This window comes from Schistocerca nitens, chromosome 5, assembly GCF_023898315.1.
Source record: "Schistocerca nitens isolate TAMUIC-IGC-003100 chromosome 5, iqSchNite1.1, whole genome shotgun sequence".
NCBI lineage: Eukaryota > Metazoa > Arthropoda > Insecta > Orthoptera > Acrididae > Schistocerca > Schistocerca nitens.
The window spans coordinates 330,433,092-330,460,875 of NC_064618.1; the positions used below are offsets into that span (position 1 = coordinate 330,433,092).

Here is a 27,784-nt window from a genome sequence, read left to right on the forward strand (position 1 = left end):
CTACAGCAGTCCCCACCCACAGAAGGACAGAGGGTGGGGCCAAGTGACAAAAAAAACTGTTGTTGCTGGTCATAATAGGAGTAGCAGTGACATTTAGCTTCCAGCTGAACTCTGTTGATACCAAAGTTGGAGTCTGTTAATGTAAAATCCAGAAGCATCCCTACCTACTGTGTAGGAGTAGGGAAGCAGTCTAAATGTGGTTGGGCAGAGGCACCCTGGAGGTACAGAACGACTCACCAGATTGGCCAAAGTTTGTTAAGTGCCAGTGAATTGGTGGGTTGACTATAAGAAGAGAGAAATGCTGCGCCGACGCAATTATTTTAAACACCCACGTTTTTGTATTCAGAGAGAGTTCTCAGTCAGATCACTCGGATGCCTACTTCGTGTCACTCGTGGCCAGCCTCAGTAAGCTGCATGTCTGTTCTCCTCACTTGGAGTGCTGCTCTCAAGTTTGAACATAACATGCTGCTAATTCTGTTTGCACCAACCCCCATGGCTTCAGACACTGTCTTCTGTTGTGCATCCAATTGCCTCCTTTGCTTTTTCTAGTGCTTAGAATTAGCCTTCAGTGTAGTAGTTAGTCTGATCACAAATAAATAGTGTTAATCAGATCCCTGAATTACAAGAGTCTCCTGTTGCAAGCATCCTGTAGAGTCCCAAAATCTGTGTCACTCGTATATGGCCTGCGTCAGTGTTTGGTGCTGATCCAAGTCATCAACGTGCCTTCACTGGAAATTTGTCTTTTTTGCATTTGCTCCTCACTGCTCATAAATTGCAAATTGACCTTAAACCCCGTCTTCCATCTGTCCTGTGTCAGGACGTGTCATAGGTAAACATTTATGGTGCCAGGTATGGGGTGATTTCCTTAACAATTCTTGAGATAGATAGGAATTTCTCACATACTCACTCCAGCGTCATGACTGGACTGATGGCTGTGAGACTCATTCGAGAAGCAGCACTCGTACTCCAGTGAGAATGGATGGAGTGCAAAGAGCAGGAGAAACACGCTAAGGTCCGGAGTTCAATGCCTGATGAGGGAAGACGCGGCCATGGCAGCCTTGTCTACAAGACTTCACGACAACGTGGGGGTCACAGTAACAGCCAAGCAACAATGAGATGGTGCTGCTGGTCCGGTCCAGGGAGGACTGCCAGGGCAACGACACACAGTGACATCACAATCTGGCAGTGGAGGATGCACGGCGCCTTTGAGAGTTTCAGTGGTTAGTATGTGGCACACGGCAATGTCCCTTAGCAGCACAGCTGAGGGCAGCATGACAATACGTGTGTCACATTGCCACATCCTGCTCGTCTCAGCTCAGGTCACCTCACCTCAGTAGAGCACTCCGCTTTCAGCTGTGACACTGTCTTATATCGCCACTGCACAACACATAAGCAGATAAAAGTCAGTCATGGCCTCGTCTGACAATGCAGTTGCTGATGATGGAGCAGTATTATCTAACATTAGTGTCAATGATGCCCTTAAACTCATTCCCCAGGCTTTTTATGGTACAAAACCTGCTTTAAATGACTGTATTAATCCTTTGACTGCTGTTGATGGGTTTTCTTGTCTTGCTGCATGTCACTCCCTGGGTGTTAATGATGAGTTAAGTCGCATCTGCTTGCCAGTCCCTGAGTGCTGACTACTAGTATAGATGCGCTGCTACCTGAGTGCTGATGACAAGATAACTCGCACAGCGGACTTCTCATCCCATGCCTCAATAGCCTTTTGCAGTTCTGGCCACTAGCTTGTCATCCGATTCTGTGTGTGTTGTGAGTCTAGGCTTCACACTACAGTTCACTGTTCATCAAAATTTACTTCAGTGTTCTTCGCGTCCTATATTTTACAAATAAAATGGCACGACATCGTGGGTACACCGAGGAAGAAATCATGGAGATTCTTATGAGCGACTGAGAGGATGAGCTACTTGATTTTGACAAAAGTGATAGCTCCTCCACAGAATCGTAAAGCTGTAGTCCTAAACTGTCCACATCAGCAAGAGTGTCAATGCAGTCTCATGTTTCAACAATAGATGTTAGTTATCCTCAGTCTGAAGACTCAGAAAGTGATAGTGAAACACCTACGAAGAAATCACGTCTTAGCGATAAATTTGGCTGGAAAGAAAATGATTTTCAGCCAATTAATCATGCATTTGATGAGCCAGGTATTCTGCCAGTTTTCATGTTGTTCTTTACAGAAGAACTGATGAAATATATAGCTAACAGAACGAATCAGTTATATTTATTCACCGAGGAGAAAACTGCAGAATCAGTGCATTCTCAAATATCGAAGTGGAAGATCCTGGATATGAAGAAATGTACTGTTTCCTAACAGTTTGTCTTCTGATGCCTTGCATGGGGGGAAAAAAAATGAAAATTAGCGAATACTGGATCAGAGATGTCCTTCTAAATACTGCAAATTTTAGTGAACTGATGTCAAAAGACTGCTTTTTGTTACTTATGAGAATGTTGCATTTCAGTGACAGCTCTGCCAATACTGGGAGAGACAGGTTATTCAAAATTAGAAACACTGTCGATAAATTCTGTACAGCTTCCCTTTGTGCATTTAATCCACGTCAGAGACTCTGCACTGATCAAAAGAAACCACAAAGCATTGTAGATTATAACTCGAATATGGGGGAAGTTGACCATTCTGGTATGCTGCTTAGCTCCGTGAAAAACATTCAAATGGTACGAGAAGTTCTTTTTTCGTGTTCTCGATCTGTGTGTTTTGAATGCTCATGCCCTACGCAAGTCACTAACATGTTGTAAAATGTCGATAGCAGAGTTTCATCTGTCGCTGGTAAGGGAACTTTTGGAAACGTATGCTTCAGATCGCAGAAAAGCTGGCATGGGAAGGTGTTCTGATGATAATCCTCATATCAGCGCACACTCCGCTGCAGAGTGAAAATCTCATTCTGGAAACCTCCCCCAGGCTGTGGCTAAGCCATGTCTCCGCAGTATTCTTTCTTTCAGGAGTGCTAGTTCTGCAAGGTTCGCAGGAGAGCTTCTGTAAAGTTTGGAAGGTAGGAGACGAGATACTGGAAGAAGTAAAGCTGTGAGTACCGGGCGTGAGTCGTGCTTCGGTAGCTCAGATGGTAGAGCACTTACCCGCGAAAGGCAAAGGTCCCGAGTTCGAGTCTCGGTCGGGCACACAGTTTTAATCTGCCAGGAAGTTTCACGTAGATGCATTGTTTGCTGGAAACAGAAAGTGCATTGAGAAAGCAGGTACAGATGTAAAACTTGGAAGGTTCCATTCTGTGTCATACCCTGTTTTGAAAATGACCATATAAAAAAATTACAGCACAGAATGAATACAACAATGCTATCAGAAAAAAACTTTGAAAATGGGAAAAGATTTATAAAAAAGTAAAAACAAAATAAAAATCTATATGTTTAACTTCGCCAGTGCTGGTCCGAAGCCCGGATCAAAAAGAAGGATAGAAGATATATTTACAAAGTGTAAAAGGAACTCCTAAATTTACAGTTCATGACTTCGAATCTTCTCTGTAAGTGAACGTAATGTACTAAGAAGAAGACAGAGATTTCACAGCTTTCAAATGTTGGAAAATCTGGTGGGTACTTATGTGCAACAATTAAAAATGTGTCTGTGACACAGTCATTTCCAGTGATTCCAAATCACACGACGTACCTATTACAGATAAAGGATCTGAATGCAGATGACTAAGCACTCACTTTGTTACATTCCCAGAAAAAAAATAGTAGACCATTTAAAATTTCCCAACACGTCACAAAACAAATTTAATGAAGTGAAGTGTAATTGTTCTTACTGTTGCTCACAGTAAATTCTGATGTTGTAGTGTGGTATGAATGATGGTCTGTACGTTGCTTTCTCCTATAAACGACATAATACAACATTTTGAACAACAAAAACAACGTACAGTTATCTCTAATCTGGCTTATTTTATTCGTTCTTGAGTTAGTACATTGAAGGACCCACAGAGAAATGCAGATGTTATAAAAGGGTATGCAAGATAGAACAGTCGACTATTGAGGTAAATCTAACGAATAATGTCATGTTTGGCATAAGCTACAGAAATCGTGTAAACGAACTGTAAGCAAGATATAATTCTTAGTGACCGAAAATAGTTTTAATGCTTCAGTTTGATTCTGCAGACAAACTATTATGTGGTGAGAGCTTTCATTCTGTATCTTCTGTGAGAAGGCACAGTGCTTTGCCTAGAGTCGTAGTCATTCCAAAAATATTCAGCCACAGCGACACCAAGGTGGGTCCTCATGGTGGAGGAGGTGACCATGTGTTAGCCAAGTATAGCCAATGTGGAGCCGAGAAAGGACAACAGAGGTCATGCGAGTGGCTCGCATGGATTACCCCAAACCAATCAACCAAATATTCAGTACAGGTTGGGTAAGGCAGCCCCTGTGGCGGCTCGAGGAACAGGCACTTACCACAGGGTTTACACCATGGGACGCAGAGCACCAAGCAGATGGTGCGCCTCCAGCAGTCAAAGGATTAAAATGTGGACATAGCTTTTGAATTATTATTTGAAGTTGACCATCCAATATTGATAAAACCACCTTCAGGGTCCTGCACGAAGTAAATGCTCATGTGTGAATTATCTTCCACCTGGGAAGAAGTTAGAAATATTTTGTTGGAAAATTACACATGTAAGTGTTCTTTTGAGTTCTATGCTTGTAATAGGTTTTCTAGTAGGCAATCAAAGGGGGAATTGATTGCAGATAGGGCCAGTAATGTAGATACACTTCAACATCAGTTTCGTAAACTTGCCCATGGTGCAATGCCAGCATCAGAACTGGCAGGATCTGTATCATTAGTAGGAAACTTAAATAGAGCCGTATTCATTCAAGGCATCTATGATGAGCACATACAGACAATTGTGTGTGCAAGAGGGTAAAACATTACTCTCCCTGAGGCTGTTGAGGTAGCCATGACTGAAGAGTCAGCAATTACATCCACCAAGGTAAAAGGATTTGGTGACAAAAGTCATCATGGCAAGACGGGGAAGGTAATCCTTAAGTGTTTCTCATGTAGACATACAGAGAAAACGCTTAAGGATTGCAGAAGTAATGTTAAGTATGAAACCTGTGGCAAATCAGGGCATTTATCGCGAGACTGCCGACTTGAGAAAAGAATTTGCAAAGTTGAATCATCTCAGAATTGTCGAGAGTCCGAGTCTCCAATGACATCAGGTGCAAAAGTTGCAATTTATTGGGACATAGAGGTCTCTATAAGAAAGCGAAGCCACTTGTTTGTTTTACATGAGAGTGTACTGAGAATGCAGGGAATTTTGCGAAAATAAGAAGAAAGAAAAGAATAAAATTACAGTTTCCTTATGCTGAATTGGGAAAGGTATTCAAAGTCGACTGTGAAAGTAAAAACGAGTCTCCCTATGCCCCTTGTTTTTCGTAATGTTGCCGTTTCCTTTTCATTTACAGCATCCACATCAAACGAACACAAAATGGATTTCTGTTGCTGGAAGCTATCAAGTGAATTAAAATAAATTCACATAATTACCAAATGCTAAAATAATTTGCTTTCTGATTTTATTTTATTTCCACGTTTTTGGCTGTCAGCATCAACTGCCTTGCAGAACAATGAAGTTATCTTTGTCTGTTTGCTAAAGAAATTTGGCTTTTATTAATCTTTCCCGCTGAGGCAGTATATGTATTTGAAACAAAGTGTTTCATTCCACAGTATTGGTCAGTTGCAACTGTTTGCTGAATTTCAAGTGCTCATTTTCACCTTCTAGAATGTATGGCATTATGCCATAATAAAGAACCAAACATGAGATACTCTGAAGAGCCAAAGAAACTGGTTGTTGTTGTTGTTGTTGTGGTCTTCAGTCCTGAGACTGGTTTGATGCAGCTCTCCATGCTACTCTATCCTGTGCAAGCTTCTTCATCTCCCAGTACCTACTGCAACCTACATCCTTCTGAATCTGCTTAGTGTATTGATCTCTTGGTCTCCCTCTACGATTTTTACCCTCCACGCTGCCCTCCAATGCTAAATTTGTGATCCCTTGATGCCTCAAAACATGTCCTACCAACCGATCCCTTCTTCTAGTCAAGTTGTGCCACAAACTTCTCTTCTCCCCAATCCTATTCAATACCTCCTCATTAGTTACGTGGTCTACCCACCTTATCTTCAGCATTCTTCTGTAGCACCACATTTCGAAAGCTTCTATTCTCTTCTTGTCCAAACTGGTTATCGTCCATGTTTCACTTCCATACATGGCAACACTCCATACAAATACTTTCAGAAACGACTTCCTGACACTTAAATCTATACTAGATCTTAACAAATTTCTCTTCTTCAGAAACGATTTCCTTGCCATTGCCAGTCTACATTTTATATCCTCTCTACTTCGACCATCATCAGTTATTTTACTCCCTAAATAGCAAAACTCCTGTACTACTTTAAGTGTCTCATTTCCTAATCTAATCCCCTCAGCATCACCCGATTTAATTTGACTACATTCCATTATCCTCATTTTGCTTTTGTTGATGTTCATCTTAACTGGTAAACCTGCCTAAAATCACATTGGGCCCCCGCGAGCACACAGAAGTACTGCAACATGATGTGGCAGGGACTTGGCCAATGTCTGAAGTAGTGCTGTAGGGAATTAACACCATGAATCCTGCAGGGCTGTTCATAAATCCATAAGAGTACAATGGGATGGAGATCTCTTGTGAACAGCACATTGCAATGCATCCCACATATGTTCAATAATGTTCATGTCTGGAAGGTTTGGTGGCCAGTGTAAGTGTTTAAACTCAGAAGAGCATTCCTGGAGTCACTCTGTACGAATTCTGGATGTATGGGTTGTCGCATTGTGCTGGTGGAATTGCCCAAATCCATAGGAATGCACAGTGGACATGAATGGATGCAGGTGATCAGACAAAAGGTTTATGTATATACCACCTGTTGGAGTTGTATCTAGATGTAGCAGGGATCCCATATCACTCCAACTGCATGAGCCCCACACCATTACAGAGCCACCCCCAGCTTGAACAGTCCCCTGCTGAGATGCAGGATCCATGGATTCATGAGGTTGTTTCCATACCCATACATGTCCATCCACTCGATAGAATTTGAAACTAGACTTGTCCAACCAGGCAACATGTTTCCAGCCATCGACAATCCAATATCGGTGTCGATGGACCCAGGCAAGGTGTAAAGCTATATGTTGTGCAGTCATCAAGGCTGCGTGAGTGGGCCTTCAGCTTAAAACATCATTGATAAATGATGTTTCATTGAATGGTTCACACACTGACACTAGTTGATGCCCAGCATTGAAATCTGCAGCAGTTTGTGGAAGGGTTGCACTTCTGTCACACTGAACGATTCTCTTCAGTCGTATCATTCTTGCAGGTTCTTTTCCTGGCCACAGTGATGTTGGAGATTTGATGTTTTAGCAGATTTCTGATATTCACAGTACACTCATGAAAATTCCCACTTCATCGCTACCTTGGAGATGCTGTGTCCCATTGCTCATGCGCTGACTATAACACCACGTTCAAACTCACTTAAGTCTTGAGAACCTGCCATTCTAGCAGCAGTAACTGACCTAGCAACTGTGTCAGACTCTTGTTGTCTTATATAGGAGTTGCTGAATGCAACACCATATTCTGCCTGTTTGCATATCTCTGCATTTGAATATGCATCCCTGTACCAGTTTCTTTGGTGCTTCAGTGTACTACAGTACAGTACAGGTACTCCAAGAAAATTGATGTCCCGAAAATTACACTGAAAAATTAATATCAGTTGGGGCCTACTTCATTGTGAATCTGGACATACGAATGTGCACGTCAAATTGAATTATGCATTTTAGTATGGTTTACGAAATTCTGATACTCTTGGAGTATTCTTTGATTTCCCGTTCCTTTTATGGTGTTACGTAATGTTTCTTAATGTTTTATACCTATGAACGGGCTTCTTTATGCCATCGTAGCTGTGCAGGCCCAACACCAGTTTTCTGGCGGTCTCTGGCAACTGCTGAAATGAATCTATTTCTAACAAGTCTTGGGAAAATATTGCAAATTGTGGTTTGAAAAGTGTCACTTTCAAAGTAAATTTCATTTTATGCAAGATGAATTAAGTTACTTGTGAGAATGTGCGATGAATTTCTTAAATCACACAGTGTTTGGCTCTTGTTTATAACTTGACACTTTGAGGACCAGAAGAATTTCGAGCCCAGAAGACCAGCCGTATATGTCATTATTTTATATTTTACTGGCACATAAACAATTTTCAAAGCAACCTTAAATTACTACAGGTATTAAAGTGTCTTCAGAAAGTAAAAGAAAATTGTATAAGGCAGCAAGACTTAGTAAAGACCCAGAAGTAATTTTACAGTATAAAAATTATTGCAACATATTGAGAACAGTTGTCATAAAATCAAAAAATATGTATATTAGAGATGAAATTAACAACTCAGGCAATAAAATAAAATCAGTATAGAGTGCTGCTAGAAGAGAGAGAGGAAAAGTAACCACTGGGGTAGATAGTATTACTATTAAAGAGATTGAGACCATCTTAACCAACAGTACACAAGTAGCTAATGTATTTAACAACTGTTTCTTAAGTGTAGGTGAAGAGAAAAAGCCAAGCAGTACATGGAAGAGTCAGTTTTGAGAAATCCTAGTCAGATTAATTTTCATCTAAACATGTCGTGATAAGTAAGGAAAATCATGAAATCTTCAAAAAATAAATGTTCTGTTGGAGTAGATGACATCTCTGACAAGATTTTAAAACAATGTGGAGCAGTTACAACTGATGTTCTGAGTTATATCTGTAATGCATCACTAACTCGAGGTATTTTCCCAGACAGGTGAAAATATGCCATTGCCAAGCCCCTCAAAAAAAAAAAAAAAAAAAAAAAAAAAAAAAAAAAAAAAAAAAGGACACCACAGATGTCAATAATCACCGTCCAGTATCCTTGCTAACAGCATTTTCAAAAATTGTTGAGAAAGTAATGCACTCAGTAGTGGTTAACCATCACAACAGTAATTGGATACTTAGTAAATCTCAGTTTGGATTTCAAAAATGCCGTTCCAATGAGACAACAATATACAATTTCACTGCCAACATAATAGAGTCTTTAAATAGTAAAATATCACCAATAGGAATTTTCTGTGACCTACCCAAAGCCTTTGATGATGTGAACCATGACATTGTGTTACAGAAATTACAATTTTATATTATAAACGGAACAGCATATGAGTGGTTTAAGTCATATCTACAGAACAGGAAGCAACAAGTTCCTTTATATGGTTTAAGTGATTTAAGGAAATTTCCCACTTCATCTGACTGGAGTGAAATTACATTAGGCATTTCACTGGGTTTGATCATGGGTCCCCTTCTGTTCTTGATGTATGTGAATGACCTCCCTTCTTATCGGAAACAAGAAGCTAAATTGACAGTGTTTGCTGATGATACAAACATCATTATTAATCCAGTAAAAGAAACTCCAATAGAAAATGATACAATGTCTTTGTAAAAATTATTGATTGGTTTTCTGCGAATGGGCTTGCTCTGAACTTTGAAAAAACGCAGTACATTCAATTTTCTACTGCAGTGAGTTCAGTTCCTTCAACAATAAATATAACACATCAACAGAAGTCAGTAGCCAGGGTAGGGCATTATAAGTTTTTGGGTTTTCATATAGATGAGAATCTTAATTGGAAAAATTCATATTTTTGGATCTCCTAAAGCAACTAGGTTCAGCAACTTTTGCAATAAGAATAATTGCTAATTTTAAGGATATAGAAATTAGCAAGCCAACATACTTTGCATACTTTCACACTCTGATGTCATACAGAATAATATTTTGGGGTAACTTAACACTTACACAAAAAGAATTCACTGCTCAAAAGAAAGTTGTTAGAATAATGTGTGGGGCTCATAGTCACACATAGTGTAGGCATCTGTTTAAAACGTTAGGAATTCTTACAACAGCCTCACACTACATTTACTCAGTAATAAAATTTGTTCTCAACAACATGGACCTGTTTAAAATCAATAATGACTTTCATGATTGTAGTACCAGAAGGAAGAGAGACTTGCACTATCCTCTACTTAACCTATCTTTGGCACAAGAAGGGGTAAACTGTGCTGCTGTAAAAATTTTCGATAAATTATCAGATGAAATAAAATGTCTGACAGACAGCAGTAATAGTTTTAAAAATAAATTGAAATCTTATCTCCTTGACAACTCCTTCTATATCATAGATGAATTCTTGAATAGGAATAAATAAATCTATAGGTTTAATACATGCATCTTAAAGGCCATTGCTGCGCATCAAAGATCTTTCCAATTTTTTGTTGTTGCCTGGGTTTAATTTTCTAAAGTGCCGGGAAGTTCTATGCCAGTGTATAAAATGTCAAACATTCAAAGGATTTATAAGTTTTACAGTTCCAAGGGAAAGTATACTGTCACTTAACATGGAAAAAGTGTATTTTCACCTGGGAAAAAGTGCATATTTTAACCAGGAAATCCAGGATTTTTCTTTTCCTTGTCTGCGTATACAGCCTGAAACTCGTGGTTAGATCATTAAATGTCGTAGAAAAACAGTCCATAACAGAGATGTGTTCTGCCTATAATGATATCTTCCACTTGCCAGGGGATAAGTTGACATATACAGATACAATTCGGCACCAAATAAAACTGATTTCTGAAGAAGAGGGACAAGTAATTTGCTCTCACTCTTACAGAATACCATAAGTGCAGAAAGAGGTGTTACAACAGGAGATAAATGAGATGTTGGATGATATAATAGTACCTTCATCAAGCACCTATAATTCCCCGTTACTCATGATTCTAAAAAAGATAGATGCATCTGGTAAAAAGAAATGGAGTGTGGTAGCTGATTACAGAAAACTAAATGACATTACTGTCAACACAGTCTTCCCAGTTCCACGTATAGATAAAATTTTAGATGAACTGAGTAAGGCAAAATATTTTTCGGTGCTTGATTTGGCTAAAGGATACTAACAGGTGTTACTAGATGAAAAAGACTAAGAGCTTTCAGCACATCATATGCTCATTATATGTACAAAAGAATGCCAATGGGACTCCATTCTGCACCCTCCACATTCCAAAAACTGGTGAATTTGGTTCTCATTGGTTTACAGGATGAAAAGATGTTTATTCATTTAGACATCATAGTAATTTGAAGGCTTGGAGAACACAATATCCGATTGGGCGAGGCTTTCGAGGGGCTAAGGCAACATAATTTGAAGTTGCAGGTGGATAAATCTGACTTTTTAAGGAAGAAGGTCACATATCTTAACCGAAGATGGGTTAAAACCAGACCCAAACGAACTAAAAGCAGTGGCAGAATATCATCAGCCCAGCACAACTAAAGCATTAAAAGGTTTAGTATGGTTATTTAGATACTATTAACACTTCCTGAGCCACTTTAGTAAAGTGGCAAAGCCACCACATGAGTTGTTAAAAAAGGATGTGAATGGGGCACCCAGCAAGAAGAAGTGTTCCAAGTGCTAAAACAGAAGCTACTCAACCCCCCTATATTATAGTACCCAGATTTTTCAAAAAAAGTTTATAATTATGATGGACACAAGTCAAGATGCTATTGTGTCAGTTCTTAGCTAAGGGAAGTTAGGCAAATACCTTCCAGTAGCATATGCATCCAGAACTTTGAACAATGCAGAACAAAATTGTAGCACAATTGAGAGAGAGTTATTGGGCGTAGTTTAGGTGGTTAAACATTTCAGACCATATGTTTTTGGTCCTAAGTTTACCATTTGTACCGATCATAAAACATTTAATTGGGTCTGAAATGTTAGCGATCTGTCCACATGCTTATTGAAGTTCAGATTGAGATTGGAGGAATATGTGAGGGTTGACTGAAAAGCAATGCCTCCACCTTTGTAACTCTTCGGCAGTTGGGAGCATTGGTATGTGGCAGGTACTGGCTTTTTCCGTAGCCCCTTCTCTACAGCTCCACAGCTCCAGTTGGCGGGAAGCCGTAGCATTGAACAATTGTGTTGTTACAGTGTAAAGTATGGAACCCTGCACACATGGGCGGTCAATGTGATTTAAGAAACGTGCAGTCATTGAACTCTTGACAGCAGAAAGTGTCACCCCAAAGGAGAGTCATCATAGAATGAAAGCAGTTTATGGTGATTGTGTTGATGTGAGTACTGTGCGTTGTTGGGCAAGTAAGTTTGTAAGTTTAAAGATGTTGAGGTGGAAACATCTGACCTGCATGACAAACAGAGTGTTGGACATTCTGTGACAGCAACCACCAAGTTTCACAAGCAAAATGTTGACAGATTGATTCAGGACAATCGTTGTGTCACTCATAGAGAAATTGCAAGCACAATCGGCATTTCACAAGAACGTGTGAGTCACATTATTGCTTTGCTTGGCTTTCAGAAGATCTGTACACGATGGATACCCCGGATGCTGACTCCTGAATTGAAAGCGCACAGACCACTGTATGGCATCCTCCATACAATTCAGATTTAGCATCGTCTGACCTCCATCTGTTCCCAATAGTGAAAGACGATATGTGGGGACATCATTATGCTTCTGATGAAGACATTGAGAGAACTGTGAGACTGTGGTTGCGGAAACAGAGTGTCGACTTTTTCCGTGACGGCTTCAGAAAACTTGTTCATCATCTGCAGGCATGTATCCAGTTGGCTGGTGATTAAGTGGAAAAGTGAATATTGGTAATTAAAGATCACATTCTAAGGATTATGTCTGCATTTGATATATTAAAATATCCTCATCCAAACCCAATTAACAAAGGTGGAGGCATTACTTTTCATTCACCCCTCCTAGTTATGAAGCTATAGACAAGAAAGGCAAAAATAACTGTGTAACTGATGCATTTTCAAGGATAAGGGAAGTATAGTCCATTGACACTGACGCAGGAACAAATGAAAGTGTGGAAGTGCTGGTAGTCAAGGAAGACTAACAGTAGGAGACAACTTCTGAAGAAAAGGCGGAAATTCTGCAGGAATTCCACAAAATATCCGTAGGTGGTTGTCAAGGAACCGAACTTTGAACAAATTTGGAAACACCGAACTTTTCCAGTATGAATAAGGATATTAGCTTTTCTTTCAAAAAAAAAAAAAAAAAAAAAAAAAATGCTGTTGGTCATAACACCAACACCAGAAGGAGTGTTGATGGGTGTGATACTGATATCGTCAGTCCACTGACAAGGATGGTCAGAAATAATAGATATATACTAACATTCCAGGATGCTCTAACAAAGTATATTGTGGCAGAACCGATAGAAAAGCAGGACACAGATACTATAGCTCTTGTCCTGATGGAAAGAATAATTCTGGAATTTGGAATACCCTCACTAACACTCAGTGACTATATTAGCAACTTCTGAGTGACACACTAAAGAGAGAGTGCAGATTGTTAGGGATTGGTAGGGTACAGACCTCCTGCTACCATCCCCAATTGAACGGAGCGTTGGAAAGATCACGCTGAACTATAACAGAATTCTTGAGACACTATATCAGTAGGGCTCAATCAAATTGGGACGAATGGCTTCCATTTGTGGTATTCATGTACAATACCATGCCAAATAGAGCTACTAATTATACACCACATGAGCTGTTTTTCGGTAGTGTGTGTAACATATCGGGTATATTGCGGAGAGACCCCGCAGGTGTTACTTATAATTATGAACACTATGTACTCGAAGTAAAAAGAGAAAATGAGACAGATGCACCAGTGTGGCAGACAATATAATAAACAGTGTAAGGAGAAGAACGAATAGTACTATGGCAGAGACCAGAATCCTAAAGATTTTAAAACAGGTGATCAAGTCGTCTTGTATGATGAAAGTGTTGGAAGGGACAAAACTTGTAAGATAGACATGCAGTGGTGTGGCCCATACCCTGTAATAAGAACAAAAGACCCAAATGTGGTCATTCGTTTAAAGAGTGAGAAATTTTTAATGGTGCATCCCAATAGGTTAAAGGAGTTCTACTGGAATAGAACTTCCTTTAATTTCATATGAGGAAACTGACTGGATTATTGCACCTGGTGGACTGTATTGCCACAGTGTACACACTTGGACAATTTCAAGCTTTCAGCATAGAGAAGTTTCCTTCATCGCCAGGCTTATATTACAACAGTATTGGCAAGGTACGAATCTACAGTGTGACGTCGAAAATCGTCAGTTATATTAATCTCGGAGAACATCAGGGAAAAACTGATAAGACAGAGAGACTGCCACGTTTATCGATGAATACTGTAAACATAAGTTACCAAGTTTTGGAACAAGCACTCAAGAATGTATCGCTGTACAGCAAGCCTTTGAATGTCATGTGAAAAAGATCCCCAATTTGCATAGTCTAATTAGACAATTAACCAGGCATGCAACACATAGGAAAGGAGATGTCTCAGATTTTGTTGATGAAATTAGAAAATATTGTTTGGGACATTAGATGAACAGGATGCCACCTATTTAAAATCAGACTGATTTAACTGAAAATGAACTGAGGCAGTTGCTTAAGTTGACCAAAGAGCAAGTAACAGTAGTAAAAGCAACTTTGATGAGTTTCATTCGTACATTAGTTAGCCTTGCCTGTAACAAGGAATTGAATATGCTAATAGTATTGATCAAAAGATACAGCACTTAGCCGTGATTACCACTGTTAATGAACAGTTTGTACAGTTGGTATCAATTTACACTGAGTTAGTAAATGCTGAGAAAGGAACTCTGGAATCTTATGTAATTAATCCGGGGCAAATAGTGAGGTACCTACATTTAAGTCAGGACGATATTAGAGACCAGAAGTTTCCAATTACTCTCACAGAACAGGGCACATACCAGTTGTTATGCATCATTGATGTTGATGCATTTATATCTAACCATATACTAAGTTATGTCCTAATGTGCCATCAGTATAAAACAAACTGTTTAATCTGTACAAAGTATTACCTCTACCTTCTGAAGTTGATGGAAGGCAAGGTTTATTTATATGCATACAGCCAGAAAAAGATTATTTGTTATCTGATGAATCCAAGCAGCACTATGCAAAACTGAGTAACGAAGAACTGTTGTGTAAAGAGATAGATCGCATTTGCAAAATTTGTAAACAGAAGTTTGTTTTAATGTCCACATATGCTCACAAAATATGTGAAGCAAGGATATTGCAACCCATAAGGGAAATTCCCAAACATTTTACCAAGAAGTTCGTGGAACTGAATGATGGTATTTGGACTCCATTGAGTCAGGATAGTGGTTATTCGTTGCTTCAAAAAGAGGAAGGCTTGACAATTTTGTGTAATGACAACAAAAAGGTCAAAGATATAGGGAAACTAACGTTTTCTGGAACTCAGATGTTCCTGCAGTCCAAACAAATAATAAGAATTAATGTGACGAGTGAAGACATAGTGTCACCTTTGAATATGTAGATTGACTGCTGTATTATAAATGAGGAAAAGAGAAACATTTCTGATCTACAGTTAGACATGCCGTTGGAACATGCAATACAACAGTTAGATGACCTTAATGTAGCAGGTCATAAAATGAAACTGAAGAGGAAATGGCTTTCCAAGAGTGGCATAGTTTCTCAGAAATACCATGGTATCATTATTCATTTTGGTCTTACCTAGGAGTTGTGATATTCACTATTATGTATATATGTTGTTGGTGCAGATACAGCAGATGTCTTTGAGATTGCTTCAAGTACGTGTGGAAAGGCATAGGCAATGATTGTTGTGGCAAAGTGTGTGTGAGGACAATCATAGTAAACACTTGTAAAGGGTCGAAAATGATATGCATACGTAGTAGAATGCCTCTTCGGTCAAGCAGAGGAAGTAGCAAAGAGCGTGATGAAGGCTATGAGGAAAGAGCTGCGTTGCCTATGCCATCACCATGTAGAGATCAAAGATAATGCAAGGCACTGCAAAACTCCCTTACTACGTAAGATAAAACTATTATGAATCACTTAAGTAAAATTTAAAGAAGAATTTTGTAAAATTGTGTTTTTCTTTCGAATTTTTTATTGCAATGTGCTGTATTAATATGTTTATGTATAAGTGATGTGAAGAAAAATAAACAAATAAATATGGATGTGTATATGTAATGTAAAAACATAAGAGAGAAAAATATTTGATTTTGTTACGTATTTGTATCTGTAAAAGAAAGGAAATGTTAAATAGCCAATGATTTAAATTTATACTTTATTAATGTATGCCTTCATGAAAAATGAACCAATGTTTTATGAAGATGCCTCTATGTGTATGTATCTGTATATATAAGGGTAGTGAAATGTGAAAGTGTTTTATGCTGATGTTTACATGTATGCAAAAGTGAAGCGAAACATGTAAAGAGAACTGAAGTCATTAATCAAGAATATCTATAAAGGGTGTTCAAAAAGAAATGAGCCGGAGGCATAATTACAGAAAACAGTACCTATATGTTAGAGGTATTGACCCTGGCTGTTGACACACACTGTGACACAAGGCGGTGAATGGCTGTCTCATAAAATTCCCAGGGCTGCAATGTTAAACAGTTCTGCACATACAGCTGGACGTCGCTGTCTGAGGTGAATCGTTTGCCCCTCGCCCTTTTAAGTGGACCAAAAATGGCATAATCCTGACTGTAAGGAGGGTGTCCGAGAACCTCCCATTTTAATTTCTTTGTATTGTCGTGGAGCAGAATGACCCGACAGGTGAGATTGCCTGGTTGTTTTGATTTGATCGCTTGGCAAAGGATGGTCAAGGCTTCCGAGTAATGCTGGGCATTCACTGTAGTCCGGTGCTGCAGGAAGTGAGTCAGAAAGGGGGCCATCTTGGTCGAAGAAGACCGTTGACATAGGGGCAAACGATTCACCTCAGACGACGATGTCCAGCTGTACATGCAGAACTGGTTAACATCGCAGTCCCGGGAATTTTATGAGACAGCCATTCACCACCTTGTGTCACAGTGGGACAAGTGTCTCAACAGCCAGGATCAATACTTCTAACATACAGGTACTGGTTCCTGTAATTTTGCCTCCGGCTCATTTCTTTTTGGACACCCCTTATATAATGTTTCTAGAGCTAATATGTTGTACCTACAACAGAAGCCAGATTACAAATTTGTTGCCAAATAATTGTCAGCAAATTTTTCATGTGGGGAGAGATGTCACATATTGATGACATTATGACTTGTAATGTTGTTACGCTTCAGGCTATTTGAAGCCATCAAGGGTACTTCACGGTAGGAAATCAGAGAGACAATGCAGAGAGCAGGCAAAAGTGGTAGCATTTAGGTTACTGGAGGTAAATAGTAACACTAGAGCCATGCAAATTGCAGACGCTCTGTGCACTGTCCCAGAGGAGAAGTTTATAGGCTGTCATATTATAGGCTGTCATAAGGTGTCACTGTAGAAGATGGCCATGAAAAGGCATGTCTTAGCAGAGGCAGCAAGCTTGATACTTGCCCTTGAGAACTGCAATGTTAACGGGTTTACACAGGTTAGAGTGCTACTACAGCAGTCCACACCCACAGAAGGACAGAGGGTGGGGCCAAGTGACAAAAAATTGTTGTTGCTGGTCATAATAGGAGTAGCAGTGACATTTAGCTTCCAGCTGAAATCTGTTGATACCAAAGTTGGAGTCTGTTAATGTAAAATCCTGAATCATCCCTGCCTACTGTGTAGGGGTAGGGAAGGAATCTAAATGTGGTTGGACAGAGGCACCCTGGAGGTACAGAACGATTCACCAGATTGGCCAAAGATTGTTAAGTGCCAGTGGATTGGTGGGTCAACTATAGGAAGGGAGAAATGGTGTGCTGACATGATTCATTTAAACACTGTTGTTTTTGTATTCAGAGAGAGTTCTCAGTCAACTCGCTGGGGCGTCAACTTCGTGTCATTAGTAGCCAGCCTCGGTAAGCTAAAACGCGTCGTTTTCCTCACTTGGAGTGCTGCTCTCAAGTTCGTGCGTAACATGCTGCTAGTGTTCGCTACTTCTAGTACTACCTACCCCCATGGCTTCAGACACTGTCTTCTGTTGTGCATCCAATTGCCTCCTTTTGCTTTATGTAATGCTTAAAACTAGCCTTCAGTGTAGTAGTTAGTGTGAGCACAAATAAATAGTGTTAATCAGATCCCTGAATTCTACGAATCTGTGTTGCAAGCATCCTGTCCAGTCCCAAAATCCACGTGTCTCGTAGATGCCCTGTGGCAGTGTTTGGTGGTGATCCAAGCCATCAACGTGCCTTCAGTGGGAATTTGTGTTCATGCATTTGCTCCTCACTGCTTGGAAATTGCGGACTGACCTTTTTACCCCCCGTCTCCCCTCTATCCTGTGTCAGGACATGACAGTAGATATTCAGCCTCGCAGCTCTTATTAATTTACCTCAGGGTCCTGCTATGCTGTGCCATATTTATCCTCAGCATCGAATTCCTTTGTTCCATGCAGATTTCTACAAGTGAAATGGCTATAAAACAAAACTGTTTTTCTTTCTTTTGATTCCATATCTTGGCTAGTGGTCGACCAGGCTTGTAGTGCCATCATTATTCATGTCTTTTTATTCATACCTGAAAGTTTACTGTCACACAACATACTCTTACATTCCATAAACAAACAATACCCAGCTGCAGGAGGTGGTAGGATAATGGAGAAAGAAAAAAAAAAGATAGAATGGAAGAAACTATTCACTACCTATAAACTACCAAATCCTACAGCTTCTACATAAAAGAGAACATAATACATTATAACATTTGCATCACCTTCAAGGGGTGTGTGAAAGGAGGTGCTTATCATTTACCAAATCATGGGTAAATGTAAGTGTCCTTACGTCAAGTCTGTGTAGTGTAACATCATGACAGATTCTGTGTTTGTGTTCTGACTGTTCATATGACTAAGTGTATTATACATTAACAAATCCTTGCATGAGTAAATCACATAGCTGCTCAGTACTTCCTCGATATCTCCACTTCTTGTGGATACCGTCTATACAAATGGAAAATATATCTCACAGAGATTGTCTCTCTCATAATGTGTATTACATAATAACATATCAAATTTCCTCTCAAGAGTTCAACCATGAACTTTCTTCTACTTTAGTGAAGGTTAAACATCATGTATGTGGTGTATATATATAATTTCTTTCTATAAAACATAAATAAAGAACATAGTATTATAATTGACAGTAAAATGTCTCTTTCTCAGTGACCGTTACTCGACGTCGGCTGCACGGGTGGTCACTGCTCCTTTGCACTTACCTTGCATAACGTGAAAAGTCAAATGTTGTCTTCAAAGTAGATGTAATTTTGCCATCTGTTTGCTTAAGTGGAGGTGTTGTACGAGTCGCAAAACGGCCTTAATAACTCTCCTATCTTTTGCTTCCTCAGGGTTTTCTGTTGTGTGTAAGTATAATAAAGGCTAACATGGCAGTAAATTTCACTTTCATAAACAAAAATTTTATACAAATGTATTCACATGAGGGTTGTGTAAAAACTATATTTCAACTTAAGTTCCTTAAAATATCATTCTCCTGTCTGAACACGAACTATAAATGTTTTCTTCCACACAGTAGCTTAACAAAACTTAACAAAAGGTTACTAAGTTACACTTCTGAAATAAATTAAAGCTAACGTGTTTCCAAGTTACATTCTTATTACACTTCTTTCAACAGTTGTAATCATCATTATGTTCACTCTGCTTTTCTTGCATTCGTTCATTTTCAAGGGCACTGAAAATAGATTCACATTTAACGTCTTGTACTCACGTATTCTAACTCATCACAAATGTTTTCTTTCAAACTGAAATTCTTATGTAATCTTAAAGATGTAGACTGTTTACTCACTTCTCTATGTAGCACAATATTACCAAAACATTCTCACTCATACCTTACTCACATATTCATCATTATATATATATATATATATATATATATATATATATATATATATATAAAGAAAGATAATGAGACTTACCAAACAAAAGCGCTGGCAGGTCGATAGACACACAAACACAAATATACACACAAAATTCAAGCTTTCGCAACAAACTGTTGCCTCATCAGGAAAGAGGGAAGGAGAGGGAAAGACGAAAGGATGTGGGTTTTAAGGGAGAGGGTAAGGAGTCATTCCAATCCCGGGAGCGGAAAGACTTACCTTAGGGGGAAAAAAGGACAGGTATACACTCGCACACACACACACATATCCATCCACACATACAGACACAAGCAGACATATTTCATATATATATATATATATATATATATATATATATATATATATATATATATATATATATATATATTAAACATATTCCTCAACAAACATTAATATATCACATACGTGGGGCCATTTGGCACTTCCATTCTCATAAAACTCCAATAATATTTTCCTCAAATAATCTGTCTCCATCAACTACTTCACAGTAACTTACCTTCTTATATTAACTTAAATATTAACTCATTCATACTGATCATTCATTCTTACATCCTCATTCATTCTGCTACATACCCATGCCATTACTGATCTCAATAGCTATTATCTCCTGTCATTAGAGTAGTGCCTTGAAATAACTAACTAATTGTTCATTCACCTTATAATTTACAATTAACAACAAATGTAACCTGTGTAGATCTCATTCCTATATGAATATCTTTTCTCATTCAGTAAGTGTACTCAACTGGGTTTACATTCTCTTCATAATTATGTGTAAAAGTGTGACTGCAGTATATAATTTCCATAAATTAACATTTGTGTTCATAGGCTGTATAACTTAATGTTCGTGTATTCAATACAAATATTTACGATCTCGTTCTCACAGCGACTTGCACATGTTCAAATTAGTTGTCATAGTGCACAAAGGGTTTTAAATGTCTATGGGGATGCAGCCCCCTCGGCTTGTGAGATAACGGGTATTCTAAGGAGTAACGACCTGGGTGAGGTATGCTTACTATTCTGAAAGGACCTGAATATAATAGCTGCCATTTTCTGTTCAGTTGTTTTAATTTTGTAGACTTGGGATGTGAACGCAAAAGAACAAGGTCATCAACCTGATAGGTTTGTTAATTCCTGTTTTGCTGTCATTTTGTCGTCGTACCCGAGGAAACAAACCGTCTCAGCCGTTGCGCTCTTACAACACCTCACGACCGAAGCAAGAGCGCTTAGCTCGGTCGTCGACTGTTTTCCGCCGTCTGCTGTGTTTGGACGGGTTCACTGACCAGCTCCACTATGTTTACATTTCGGCCGGTTGGCACCCACGCGTCAGCTGTTGGCGCGCCGCAATTATTGCTACTTCGTGTCGGGGAGTGCATAACTGTACTGGAGAACGGCGGCGGATTCCGTGGAGGGTTATGATTTGTCATGCATGAATTTTGTGTGTTCCACATATTCTGTCGGTGATTGTTGGGATTGTTGTTGTTTTGGTGGTAATTATGTCTGTTATATGTCATGTTCCTGTCAAAGTAGCCCGGGTTGTACCGGTTATTCTCACGTCTCCTATTGTTGTTGTTGTTGTTGTTGTACTGTCTGTGATTTTCATTTTGCTTATAGTTACCATTTTGATATGGGTGATAATTATTGTTGTTATTATTATTATTCTTCCACGAATTTCTGCGGTTGGTCCTACCGTCATACACGTTTCCATTTGAATATGTTTCGCGCGCAGGCATTGTATTGTGTCGCGGCGCGGACGGATGGTTCCACCAACCACCGTCACTACGGTTCCTTTGGGGTGGGTGCTGATTTTGGTTACTAATATGAGTAAAATTTGAATGGCATGAACCGCCTCTGTAAACTACGTCCATTTGATCTGAGAAGTTTAAGAAACTCTTAATGTCATTCTCCGGTACTCCTATTAATCTGTCTCGGTATGGAAAGGGTAAGTGGCTCTTTAAAGTGTCAATTATCACTGGCAAGTCGGCTGGTTTGGACCAGTACAGTGTCTTGTCTAGGTACCTATTGTCTTAATGTCTCTTTTTTAGGGTCATAGGTCTCGGGGTTGCACACTTCTCTCCTTAGACTCCGTTGCTCATTCTCAGACCAGAATTCGTCCAAGAAGGCTTGTTCGAACTGTTCAAACGTAAGGCACCGCCGTTTCATAGCGGCACCCCACTTAGCTGCTCGTCCTCTCATGAGATTGGTGACGTGTCTGATTTTATCGACTTCTGACCAACTACGTGGGAAAACACCGTCAAATGATCTAATGAACACAATAGGGTGGACTTTGTGCTTGTCATCACTGGAAAATATCTGGACACACCCATGTCTTACAAACGTGTCATCGGCCATGCCGGTTGGCATAACTGTATTGACGTAGTTTGTGTCACTTGCTACTCTAGGTGTCGTACCGTAATATTGCTCGTTTGGTGGAAAAGAAAGCGGCACATTGTAATTTTGATTGGAAATTGGTGATTCCACAATAGGTGTTCTGTCATTAGCCATGGTTGTAGCTGTTCTGTCGTTCCCTGACAATGCGTTTTCACCAATCGCCAAACACGGCACAACATTGTCTCGTAATTTTGTCACTTCGTCTTGTATGTGTTTTGTCTCGTCTTTAACATGTGTCTTTGTTTTTGAAAGTATGTCCTGTGTAATTGTTTCAAGTTTTTGGCCAGATAGTCGTCACACAATTTACATTCGTGTACTATTCTTTCGGCCATGTTGGTGTCGTCGTTTAGTGACGCGAGGTACGCTCGGTCTTCTAATTTTTGTACCTTTTCTTTGAGGTGGGTTTGTTCAAGAACTACCTTTGTGAGCTGTTGGGTAATATTTCCCACTTCTTCAGTCAGCTTTTCTTGGGTGGAGCTAGCTGAAGTGTGGGCCTGAGCTAACTCTTCCACACGAGTGTTCACTTCCTGCTGCATATTAACTATTTGAGTTAACTGATTCTCACATCGGGTGATATTGTTTTTTTGTTTCATGTGTGAATGTAACCAAAGTTTCTTCCTGTTTAGTGACTCGATCGGAAAATGTCTCAAATCGCTGGCTGAGCTGTTTAGTGGTGTCATTTAATTCTGTCATCTGTTTTGTCGTTCGTTCAAAATTTTCGGTCATAGTACGGTTTAATACGTCAAATTTTTCGTCGCTTTTATCTAGCCTTTGTTTAAAGTCCTGACCAAGTGCGTCCAGTTTTGCGTCAATTTTCTGACTAACGTCTCGTTTCATGTCTGCAAATAACTCTAATAGTCGGTCCAGTTTGTCAGTTTCCTGTGTCCGATTTGTGTCACATTGCTGAATTTGTCTCATATTCGGTTCTGACATTGATGTTAACAATGGCGCTGACGGTCTAGTCTCGCGTCCATTCCACATTTCGTCATTTAAAGTCGCCATCTGTGTATTATCGCAAATGTTGCGAGTTTGAGGCAAATTCCTTGCATTGATCTGTGAACTCGTCCATGGAGGGAAACGCGGACTTTCTTGTTGGTTGCACGATGAATCTAGTTCACTTAACTCATCTGTCGAAACTCTCTCTACCTTACCACGTTCCATTGTAATAGGATGTATAATCGTAAGTCAAAAAGGGAATAATATGTCTGATTAATAAAGATTTGACTCAAATTTAGGTTGAAATATTTTCTCATCAATGTAAATTATTATTCTATTGCAAACAATGGTTGAGAAAGATGCAGCAAAGCGGACAAAATTTTTCGTAACAAATGACTGTTTGGCGGTCAAATTCGCGATCTTCATATGCAGCTACAACAATACTATAATTACCACAAACTACAACAGAGATAGATAATTTTGGAAAAATCTAGAAGAAAACTACAGGATGTGGAAAGGGAAAAATGGATTCTGCAGTTGGCTATTGAATGCTTGAATGAAACAATTGTGTGACTCACCATTAAATTTTCCGTCCTGCAGCGGCTGGTCAATCACTTCTGCGTAAATCGTATTCGTCAAAATATGGATTTTCTTAATACATCTCCATCGGATAATCACCAAAAGGTCTCAAAATAACAGTTTTGCATCATATATGCCCACGTTAAGAAAAACAGATTGAATTAGTTACAAAAATTCTTTACAATATTGTTGTATAATCATTTGCTTAGGTACAATAAAGTTGGTGTTTTAGTTACCCTTTTAAACTTCAGGATTTTTGGTTATTCTCTGTTGGGAAAAAATACAAATTAAAGATTCAAATTTGCTCAAAAACGACACATCCGAAAATTGCGTCCTGTCACGGTCGCCAGTTGTAGTGGTTAATAAAAAAAGAGAAAAAGAGAAAATGAGAAGAAAAGAAAAAGAAAAGGTTGAAAATGTGGGAAGAAATGGTGAATAAAAAAGGGGTTTTATAATCGTAAATGACCGTGAAAAAGGGAAAGAATGAAAAGCAAATCGGACTTCGTATTATAGAAAAGCTATCGGACTTCGTGATTCGGAAAAGCTATTGTTGGGGTGGTCCTTGTGGCGTTTTTGAGCAAAAGTTAAACCAATTTCCACTACAAAAATTATTGAAAAAGAACAGAGAATAACAAAATGTAACTGACAGGGGGAAATGGCGTAGCTTAGAGTTAATTCTTTACCATGTTAACATGTCTTCTTGTTTCGTGCGGCGTCCAGGTCTTCAAAAATCTCCTACTTCATTTCTGCGTGAAAAGTCTGCTCCGAAATCTTGCAATAAGTTTCATTGTCCAGGAATTTCTAATGTATACAAAACCGTCTTGATATTAAATCCAATTTATTTTACGTTGCTTCCTTCCTCCAAATGTCAGAACAACTTTCACAATATGTCTACACATGAAAATCAGATCAAGACTAGCTAATAAGTTTTTTACGTCAGCATCAGATCACGTCTGCATTAAGCTTCCGCTCTCGAGAGACAATTGAAACGGATAGAAAAACAAAAAGAGTTACAATTTTAGTATTTTCCCTGCCGTCGAGCGCTCATACCGCTGCGACGGTATAATTTATGTCGGAGGCAACGAGTGTAGCGCGGCGAAAATTCAAAGTCCCTCTACAGTGTGATGTTAGCAGTCCAGTCTCGCACTGCTGCTCTTATTGCCAAATTCATTAGAAGTGTTAGTAATTTTAAAAGTGCTTGATAGGTTCCCGATAATTACGCCGGATACTATTGTAGAAACCGCACAATATTTCAGCGAGACAACTGCCCGCCATCTCGTTGCGGAGTTTATCGAACTCACGTACTGTGTTGACCATCTCCTCCTCGTAGAGGTACCAGATGTGCTGTTTGAGGCTTTCCCGGCGCTGCATCTGCTTGATAGGTTCCCGGGAATTACGCCGGATAATATAGTGCGGTTTCTACAATATTATCCGGCGTAATTCCCGGGAACCTATCAAGCAGATGCAGCGCCGGGAAAGCCTCAAGCAGCGCGATTTTAAAAGTTTTTAAAAAGTATTTTTATCAAATTATTTCTTATAATTAGACATAGCAGAGAGAGACATGGTGCAAGATCTGAATGTATCTTTTAGAGAAAATATTGTCCTAATATGTAAGAACCATAAGGAACTTTACCAGAAAGAATATTTTTCATATAGAACTTTGCTATTTTAAAAAGGTTTCTTGCAATTTACCAAAAACTGGAGATACTTCCTTTTTACAACAAACCCTTCAATTTGTTTTCTCTCTCAAAACATGGCACCTCATAACTTCACATCAGGAAACTTATTATATAACTGTTCTTAATTTTCATTATCTGTCTAAGCTCACCTTATACTAATTACTTCTCTCATTGTATATGTCTTTTTCACTGCCTCCTCCTCCTCCTCCTCCTCCTCCTCATCCTCATCCTCATTTCATGCAAATGTCAATAGAAATATGATAGAATATGCTAAATGAAACAAAACTACTTTTAATTTTTTTAAATATGTGGAAGCTAGAATGAAAATATGGTAAGACCAACAACAGGAACAAATAAGAGATTGAAGAAATCAAAACGAACTTTGTTTGGTCTGACATAATATTTCGTCACTTAACTCTCTAGCCGGAGGTGCACTTTTGTGTTCAGCTCTTTCCTAAAGATTCTTTGTGGCACACTGTTATTGCATGGGATGTAATTTCTGCACTTATTGTGTTTCAGAAATCACTATTTTCCCATTAAATCTTTCTCTGTTGCTCTGGAAGTTCAGGACTTGTTATCTACAGGTTCTTAACTGCACTCACAAACTCAAACGTACACCTTCACATGCCGGCAGTTTTTGCGAACTTGTGTATTGAACCTTCAAGATATATGACACTCAGTAAAATTATCAACAATTGTTGAACACTTCACATTTCCCACCTTATGTATATTAAGTGTCAGTTAAAAATATCTTCTAAATTTAGATTTTTGGTTTTCTTATTACAGTCCTTATAACTACCCTAATTAAACGGAATAAAATTGGATTCTGTGCAGAAAACCTGGAAAATTGCCCATGTTTGGAGGATTATTATGCAAAGGACACAATAACTAACAGCAGGAAGGAAATTGCAGAAGAAATTTAACTTTTGTTTAAATGTTCTTATACTATAAGCTCTTGATTATGCATTGTAAGGTGGACACAAGACTGCAGATATAAACAAAAAACATGTTAAATGTCACATTTGAAAGCTCACTGTGCTACTTAGACATTACTCGTTGGATACTGACAAACACACTGTATTTTTTATCAATTGCGTTTACTTTATTTGTAAGAAGTAGTCATCGAATTCTTTCCATTTCAGTGATTTCAGTGCCTCAGGGCTTCCTTGTTAACCTTGTCCTCACTCTCTTCCTCTGCACAATATACATTCACTACATTAGTTCTGCTTAGCCACTCACAAGCGTGAATTTTTGGACGTCCATTTCTTCACAACCAGACTTTATATTTTAAACAGAAATATTCATTGTAATTATACAAAAATATTGGCTTCATTTCTCACATTTTCAAAAATTGCTGAAATATATGTGCATAATCTACACACCAATAACTGTGGGTTTGCTGTAGTTCAAGAAATTAATCAGAGACTATATCATTTAGTAGTGGAAAGAGAGAGAGACTTCAGAAGTGTGCTAAAAATTTAGAACAGAATAACACTTAGACTATGTGGTATTTCAGTAGAAATGATTTAACAGTGAAGGTGAAATGATAAATTATGTAGAGTTTGTTTCCTGATAAACACAGTGCCTCAGAACTGGAACAATTCTGTAAGTACCTACTTATTTCACAAAAAAAAAATCTTAAACCTATTAACCTCCCTAACAAAGCATAAAATGTTCATCAAAACTGTTATGAATGTTGAGAAGGAGAAACAATTGATGTTAATCAAGCAAAGAAACAAGCCGATTTTGGGTCAGTACACCACAATAAATCATTAACTTAAACTAAGGCAAAGGGCTAGGTTTTGAGCAGTACCTATTTAGCTAGTAAAAGTGCACACAACCACGCACCCCCATGGCTGCAGCAAGACTGATTACACTGCGTAGCAATGAAAATGTAAATCGGATCAAAATAGCCAGTTTCTGTCAATTCAAATGTGCTGATCGTGAATATCACAAAGACAATTCAAAATTAACTCTAGTTTTCATTTTACAGTTTTATTATGCTGAGATAATTATACACAGATTTTTACGTTAAGTTTAAAATCAAATATTATAATGGTTTGTCAAAGTCATAATAACTAGTAACAAGGGATTATATTATTGTCCTTGGTCTGACTGGTCTCCTCTTCAACTTCAGTGACTTTATTAATGCATGTAATAATTTTTGTACATTTGTTTCTGGATTAACTACCAGTTGTTCAAGTTGACTGCTGTTGAAGTGAACAAAAATGCCACGAGTTTGTGTTGACAGTGCTGACACATTTTGCTATGTGTGTGGAGAAGTGACATTTGCTTCACAAAAACAGCAAATAAC

The 27,784-nt window shown here is 38.8% G+C and overlaps 1 protein-coding gene across 2 annotated transcripts in view; it reads left to right on the forward strand.

Annotated features, from left to right (window-relative positions):
• Positions 1–26,503, forward strand: part of LOC126259339 (cysteine-rich protein 2-binding protein) — a 210,896-nt gene extending 184,393 nt beyond the window's left edge. Inside the window, exon 11 of one of the 2 annotated variants that reach the window (XR_007546503.1) lies at positions 26,257–26,384. Coding sequence is in view for 1 of the 2 variants with exons in the window: in XM_049956045.1 (XP_049812002.1) it covers positions 26,257–26,393 (137 nt within the window). In the remaining variant the exon portion in view is untranslated. Of the gene's footprint in view, positions 1–26,256 lie in introns of both variants that reach the window. The other variant, XM_049956045.1, reaches the window with a different exon arrangement.
• Positions 26,504–27,784: the final 1,281 nt, after the last annotated feature.